We start from the raw sequence: 8,145 nt of genomic DNA on the forward strand, positions 1-8,145 counted from the left end.
GAAGAAGTAACCGCAGCAGCGTTACTGAGGTCCCAGCGAGCGTGTTGGCTAAACACACAGAGTGTGATAACCAGCATTTCATTCACACTTCTTCCTCGTATTGGCTGCTCTAAAGGACCTTTGATGTGAAAAATGCAGCGTGCACTGCCCCTGTCTTCCTGAGCCATGCCTTTGCTGTGATGCCTGGAGCAGGCATTTGGCTGTGGCAGCTGAAAATTCAGGTGGGACTCAGCTGAATCAAGACCTGTTGTGTTCAAGACAACAGTGTTTGGGGCAGGGCATGGCAACAGGGCTGCAGTGTGCAAACTGGGGGAGGAGCACTGCCCCTTTTGGGTGGCACCTCTCAGTGCCCACTGCTAGCCCTGGCACATCCTGGCACCCTGTGCTCAGCACATCTCTCTCTCATTTAGGTAACCTGAAAAGCTGGGCTGAGTGGAAAACACACCTCACACGTCCCTCCTCCTTTTTGTCTTTGTCAGTCCTAAACTCATGGCCTATCACAGGTACTCATAGAAATTCCCCCTGGGGAGTCTTTTGCTGTTGTTCTGGATGCCACACTCTGTTCTCTTGGCCTGACACCAGCTCCTGCCTTTCTGTGATGTTTGGCAGGGACAAACCACCTTGTTAGAGATCCCAGGGTGGTGCCAGGTTTCTCCCCACTTCATGGCACCATGCTGCAGCTTTGCTAGTGCTGGGCCAGGCTTAATGGACTGTGCAGCTGCAGTGCTGTCATCCCTGGGGCTGGGGTGTTTTTGTAACACTTCTGCAAGAGGCTTTCTCTTCACCCACGGACCTGCCAAAAGCTTTGTGCCAAAAGAGCTGACTAAGTTTGGCAGGTGTCCACAGAGGGAAATAGAGAGACACTGCCAAAATGCAATAGTGGAGAAGGGGAAAACCCCTGAGTGCAACCAGGGGGATGGGATGAGATGGGATGGGATGGGATGGGATGAGATGGGATGGGATGGGATGGGATGGGATGGGATGGGATTGGATGGGATGGGATGGGATGGGATGGGATGGGATGGGATGGGATGGGATTTGGTGGGATGGGGTCTTTAACTTGTGCACACTTTACTTGAGGTGCCATACAGCACAACGTTAATCAGCATCTCAAATCTACTGATAATGCTGCCTCCATTGCCCAATCCAACAGAGCATGGATTCCCAGGGCTGGAAAGGATCTGGTGGGAATGGATATGAAGGCACTGCAAGGAAGTGAGCTGAATTCAGCTAGCTGCTGCTAGCCCTGCCACCATCAGGCAGGTGGGGAATGATGACACAGGGGGGAAGTTTGGGTTTAGATGAGATGGGAAATGAGCCTAGAGAGGCAGATGGGTGGGATCAGGGAGCGATGCAGATGTCCCTGCAGAAGGGCAGTGGTGACACCTCACCTCAGCAGGGGCATCTTTGGGGACAGAAGGTGTAGCAAGGACAGATTCTAAGAAAAGGCAGCAACAGCTGATGATTTTAAAATTTTATTCTCAGCTGGGAGGCAGATTTTTCTTTCTTGTAGGGGGTTAGGCTGCAGCCAGACCATCCCATCACGGGCCTGGTGAAGACACAGCCTCACAGGGAAGGGACAAGTTCGGCAGGATCTTTCCTTTTGTGGAGCGTTTGCGTGTGAAGACATTTCTGCCCACCCTGTGAGAAGATGTGAGTTCCTGTAGGATGACCCACAGACACTGCCCACTCAGAGCTGCCAGTGCTTGCAGCAGTGATGGGGTGTCCCTGAATTCCCCCCAAGTTTCCTCAAGCGAGGACCCCTCTGTGGGATTAGTGTTGCCCATATCCCCCCACTACCTCGTGGCTTTCCAGTCCTCCTCAAGGGACCCGACGGCTTCACGCAGCAGCCACATGGTGCTCAGCATCTCCTTTCCACCTGCATCCACAAAGCATTGCCCCACGAAGGCGGTGGTGGCATCTGGGGGGAAGCACTTATTGGGAGATCCGTGGGGAAACTGGCTTCTTCCCCTCCCCCATATCCTCCCAGACACAGCTGTGTTCCTGCTCCAATGGCCACAGAACCACCAAACCCATGCTGGGGGGGTCCTGCCCTTCCCTGTGGCTCCCTCAGGTAAGGCAGGATTTGCAGCACAACATCCCAGTTGTGCTAACAGGGTCTGGACCCACCGCGGATGCCCCAAGGATGCTGGGTGAGGAGAGGCTCCCCTGTTCAAGCCCAGCATTGCCCCTTAGCACCATGCTGTGCAGCTGTTGCTGCTTAGCTGCACCAGAGCATCACCCAGCTGAATTCCTGGCTAAAGAAAATTCCTGCTGGCTGCAAGCGCCGCTTCCATTGACACTGCTGTGCCATCCCCAGGTGTCCCAGCACTTACTGGAGAACTTGTCCCAGCGCACAGTGAAGGCAAAGGTGGGCCAGCCCTCCTCTCCAAGCTGCTGCTGGGCACCCCTCAGCGGGGAGACTTGGGCACAGCCCCCAGAGAGGGTGACTCGTGTGAGGTATTGTCCATGGAAGTCCCCGTTGTCCCTCAGCACTGAAATCTCCATCAGTGAGTCCTGGTCATTCCTCCACAGTCCGCTGAGCTGGCACTGAAGGAACACAGCCACATCCTCTCTGTGCCCCCACATGCAGAGGGACCCCATCCCTGCTGCTGCCCCACACCGGGGGAGCCAAAGCCCTGCTGTGAGTGCAGCTGCAGGGCATTGGCTGTCCCTAATCCCACTTTAGGGAAATGCTGCCCCAGGGTGCTGCTGAGGGCATGGTGGAGCAAGGCCAGAATATCCCAGCCCTGCAGCACGCAGGGTACACCCAGACCCAGACCCAGACATCGCGGGGATGCCACAGGCATGGTGCTCCCAGACACAAACACAGGGGAAGGAATGCCCTGTGCATCGCTCCCTTGGGGGAACAAATCCTTCTGGAGGTGGCATCAGGTGGCTGAGGGGGATCCAGGGATACCTTGCCCTCTGCCTGGACTTGGTTCTTGCAAGGCTCTCCTGCTTGTCTAAGCCTAAAATGGCATTTAAGGGAGAGCTCCTGGCTGCCCACACTGCATCCCCTTGCCATGTCTGCCACGCTCCCATTGTCACCCATGCCCGTACCTTCCTCTCTGCAGGAGCAGCACTCTGTGCCAGGGCCACGGCGAGGGCGAGGACCAGGATGAAGGCGCCGCCCCCCATGGCTGCGGGGCTGCGAAATGCCCGGCCCAGCTGCCTCCCTGCCTGCATCCCAAACCCCTTTATAGAGCTGTAACCGGAGCCGCGGCGGCTGGCAGCTGCGGCTTGAGTGTCCCGATGTCAGCGCGCCCGGGCCAGGGGAGGTGACGAGGTCTGCCTGACCTGGGCAGCGCCGGAGGAACGCGGGGATGAGCACGGCTGTGCATGGCGCTGGGGATGCAGGGATGATTTACACAGCCACTGTCCAAGAGGCTCTCCCGACCCCGTTCCTTGCTCAGTGCCGGCCCTGGGGGCGGGCACGGCCTGACACTGTCCCGCTGCCACCGAGCCAGTGCTGCCCCCGAGCCAGTGCTGCCACCTGCGCTGGCTGCGGAATGCCCGCAGGGCTCATCCCTGTCACCATCCCCTCCTGCATTGTGAGCGTCCTGCAGGGCTCATCCCTAGGAATGCCCGCAGGGCTCATCCCTGTCACCATCCCCTCCTGCATTGTGAGCGTCTGCTGCTCCTTCTAAGCTGTTTTTCCTCCTGGCTGTGCTGGGCTTTCCTCGGGTTTGGGACCTAAGACTGTCACTGCAGCAGGAACTCTTGAATCAGCCGTTCTTGTAAGTGCAGAAGGGTTTTCCTGGAAGAAATGTAGATGTTAAAATTCACTTATTCCTGTGGGAGGGTGTGTTCTGTGCACGGTGCCTCCCTAGACACCATGGGAGGCAATGCCATATGCATGGTGCTCTGAGGCTGGGCAGGGTCCTGTCTGACCCTTCCCAAGGAGTTCCTGATGGTGCAAGACTGTAATGGGGGTGCTCAGACTGCCTGGCATTTGCACAGGAACACATCCCCTGAGACACCACTCTGACCAGGTGAACGTGTCACTGCATACATGGAAGATAGGAGTGGCATCTGGCTGCGTCCGGATCATGTGGTGCCTCTCTGGCCCCTGCTCAAGCACAAGGGGTGAGATCTGCTTTGACAATCCTTCTCATCGATCCTGGGCCTGAAGACAAGGAAACCCACTCTCCTCTTCCTCGGGGAGCAGGATCCCATGTTCAAATCGCACTTTGCTTTTAATGAAAAAATCATAGGACTGTGTTCAACTCCCATCCTGGGGAGTTGCTGCAAAAGCACTTGGGGTCTTGACACTGCTCTCCCTTGCTTGCTGCCCCGCACCCAGGACTTGGCACTCCCCTGTGGGCTCCATGCAACACCCACAGGGGCAGCACCAGCACAAAGCAAGGATGGACAAGTGCCCTGCAGCCCACCCACTAGCTTTGCAGTCATCCTCGAGCAGGTCAGCCTCATCTTGCATAATCCATGTGGTCCTTCAGTATTTCCTTTCTCTCCTCATCTGTGAAGCTTTGGCCCATGGAGGCGGTGATGGAGTCTGGGATGGGATGGGATGGGGCTGTCCCTCTTGGGCACCCAGTTTGCCAGTGGGAAAGGCTCCTTGTTGGTGGGTGATGTTTCCCTCCCCAGCCTCCTGTCCTGTGGGACCTTGAACAGGCATGGGATATGCAGAGCATGGTGGCATGAGCCCAGCTGAGCTGGACATCCCTGCAGGAAGGGCAGGTATAGTCCAAGGTCATCCAGAGGACACTAGAGGAGCTCTGAGTGTACAAGAGGGAGGCTGGGAAAGGAGAAGCTCCCGAAAAGCTCCAGTTGACAGCTGGAGGTGGGCTGGTTCTTCTGGTTCATTGAGCGTGTCACCTGCAGCGGTGACACCCAGGCCTCGTTCATGCTGGGTGGCAGCAGCCAGTGAGGTTGCCTTTTCTGCTCACAGCCAAGGTGGTTATGAGAAAAATGCGTATTTTATGATTGGCTTTTTGCAAATATGGAAATGAATATTATATGTGTTGTGTTAGAAAGTAATGCTGTATTAATTCTCTTAAGTAGTGTGTTAAATATAGTTTTAAGTTATAACAAAATGTTAAAATAGAAACTATGCTATGTAGGATACTTTTTTTAAAGAAAGGACTTGCAGCAAAATAGCAGCCACAGGACACCTAAATTTTTCAGAGAAAAAGAATTTATGGCCCTCTCATCAGAAGAAACGAACTTCTTCCTGCCTTGAAGGTGCTGCTAGGATTCAGAGGAAGAAGTTGACGATGACCAGACAGAATCCTGTATTTGAATGGAATTTATGCATCATGTGTGAAGTATATGACTATGCAACAGGCTATTGTTTTAAGGGTTTATCCTTTGTTACCAGGTGTCCTTTTTTGGGCTTGTGCCGCCCAGAAAAAGGTACCCAGACATCCGTAACTCTTTGTCTCTATTGTCTCATATTGTCCTAATTCAAACTGTCCAAATCATTATTACTCTAATCGTATTACTATTTTTATAATCATTTTATTACTATTAAAGTTTTAAAATTTTAAAAACAAGTGACTGGCGTTTTTCACAGTTACATTGGAGCTGAGGTCAGTCACTGCCTGGTCAGGGTGCCGTGCGGTGGAGGAGACTCAGCCCGGGTGCCACAGCACAGCCTGGGTGGGGCAGGGTGGCAGGAGTGAGTGACCCTCTGAGCCGTGTAGGGCAAGCTGGACGAGCTGCAGGCTCCTCATCCACACAAAGGGTTATACTGACACATTTGATGAGCTCATCTATAGGATGGGGAGGCAAAACACACCTGGGAGGGTGCCCTGGTTCCAAACCAGATCCAGGAAGGGCTGAGAACATAACTAAGGAACTCTTCCATTCTCTCAGGATGGGTGTCTGTGGCTGGCAAGGCTACAGCTGGAACAGGGCCATGGAGGGAGGCAGAAGAGCAGAGAGCAATGTGTAGTCCTGACCAGAGGACCATGTAGAAGTGGTGGAGGAGATGGGAGCTATGTGTCTCCACTCATCAGTGAAGTTATGGCTTGAAAATCAGATTTACTCCTTTGTCATTGATGCAGAGTGGAGGGTACCAGGTTCTGGTACATCCAAACCCACCAACCATGCAGTCCCTTGAAGAACCTGGGAATTCCCTGCATCCTTCTGCTTAGGTGGGTCAACAGCTGCCCTGGGAGATGTTGGGCACCAAGAATTTCAGCGCTCAGACGTTTGTAAACGGCCGACAGGAGCAGTCACCGCAGAAACGGTTGCGCAGGACAGTTTCCCACTGTGGTTAACACATGTCGGTGCTGGGGGACCCCTGCAGTTGAGGCTCCTTCTCCATTCTAACAGTGACTTCAGGGCTTGAAGGGATTTGATCCTTATGCAAGCATCACACCATGCCAAGATCGTAATAAGTTTGTTTTTAGGGTTTTTTTTCAACTGATACACTATGTGTGTGAACAGCTGTGCCACACAGCCATGCCCATGTGATTTGGCTGCCTCCACCGGGTCCCCCTGCCCCTGGGGGCACCCACAATGTGTGAATGACCCTGATCAAGGCTTGCCATGCAGCAGAAACAGCAGGTTTTCCTGCAGTGGGGCTGAAGGGGAAGCCCTGCTCACATTTGCCTTGCTGATGAGGCCGTGCTAGAAGGAAATGAACGGTGCTGGGTTTGCAGATCAACACTGTGAGCAGGTTTGCAGCTGAACAAAACTCAGTGCTGAGGGGTGCCAAATGTCCACGGAGAAACATCCCCATCCTTAGCCACTCCCAGGCACCCCCAGGTCCAATCAGCTGTCACCCCAAACCCGAGGTGTGCCAGGGATGCGTTGCAGCCAGGCTGGGTGCCCTGATGTAGGGACTGGCCTTGGAAATAGCTGTGCCAGCTCATGCCCGCTGTGTTCCTCACAGCACTGTGGCTGCCTGCTGGGGTTTGCAGGATGCTCCAGCTGTGGTCAGCAGTGCTGCCTTGCTGAAGCACTCTGGCAGTGCTGCACAGCCTCGGGAGAGCCCTGCCTTGGGCAAATGCTGGCATGAAGGCAATAATGAGGACAGGAGGATGCATGCAGTGAGGCTGGAGGCTTAGCAGGCACCTCACTGCTGAGCTGGTCACGCTTTGGGTGAGAGCAGAGTCCTGTGGTGCCTCTGCCTCCCACTTTCCCGCTTCTCAGACGCCTCTAAAAGCAGGGAAAAAGCTGTGCAGATACACAAATGCATAGCAGAGGGCTGGTGTAAAGACATTCTGGTCAGAAATGCTGTAAGGGAACGGAAAAAGCTGGAGAAATGCCAGCAAGGCATGGAGAAGGGAACCGCAGCACTGCTCTAGAAGCGGAAGATGAGCCCCAGGGAGAGAGAGGTGAGAAGCAAACCACATGTGAGTTTGCAACAAGGCAGCTGAAAACAGAGAGCAGCCAAACTTGCTAAAGCCACAGATGCTGTTAGCAAAGCTGTCCCACCCACAGCACTTGTGGCAGAAAAGCCAGGGGAGCAGAGGGGGTGGCAGCCCCAGCAGCCCAGTCCTACTTTTAAATTCATCAAATCCCAGGCAATATGCCAGCCCAGGGCATGCAGCACTGTCTCAAGTTATTTTGAGAATCAAAGACACAAGGACTTAGTTTCATATTCAGACCAAGAGCTGATTTCCTGGAAATCATTTTCTTTGGCTCAGAGGGGTGCCTAAGGCAGCACAGGCGCTTCCTGTTTTGGTCAGTCACACAGTCCATTGGGCACAGATTTGAGAGGCTGTATTTGCTGGCCATTAGCTTTTCAGTAAATCACATTTCCCAGAAAGAGTTTTAGGCTGGGTGTACTGCAGCTACTGGGCCTGTGTGGCTGGTACAGAGCAGTCCTTGGCACTTTTCAGGAGGGTGGATGCAGCCAAGACCCCTCACCTGCCTGCTTAGGGGCTGTGTCAGAGCCAGAGGCCTCCCAGCCAGGTTTTTGGGATGCAGAAGAGCTGCCCAGCTTACCCTCCCATCACACTCACCAGGCTTTCAGCAGGAAAGAGTGAGTGCTGGTCACAGTTAGTGTCAGAGGATTACTTTGGAGATGCACCATCCTGTTTGGGCTGGAAAAGGGGCTTTCTTGGGGCCAGTCTCTTCCCAGGATAAGAGAATGAGAGTTTCATCCCACATCCACCTTCCACTGTGTTTTAGCCCAGCTTTTCCAGGACATATTCACAGACTGCACAAGGC

At 54.0% G+C, this 8,145-nt stretch overlaps 1 protein-coding gene across 1 annotated transcript; it reads right to left on the reverse strand.

The window, feature by feature from the left end:
- Positions 1-1,541: 1,541 nt before the first annotated feature.
- LOC129133056 (avidin-like) lies at positions 1,542-3,141 on the reverse strand. Its single transcript, XM_054652653.2, has 4 exons — positions 3,064-3,141; positions 2,337-2,550; positions 1,801-1,921; positions 1,542-1,641 (listed from the first exon to the last, which is right to left on the reverse strand). The coding sequence occupies exons 1-4, from the start codon at positions 3,139-3,141 to the stop codon at positions 1,542-1,544; spliced, it is 513 nt and encodes a 170-aa protein (XP_054508628.1).
- Positions 3,142-8,145: the final 5,004 nt, after the last annotated feature.

Source organism: Agelaius phoeniceus, chromosome Z, assembly GCF_051311805.1.
Source record: "Agelaius phoeniceus isolate bAgePho1 chromosome Z, bAgePho1.hap1, whole genome shotgun sequence".
Taxonomy (NCBI): domain Eukaryota; kingdom Metazoa; phylum Chordata; class Aves; order Passeriformes; family Icteridae; genus Agelaius; species Agelaius phoeniceus.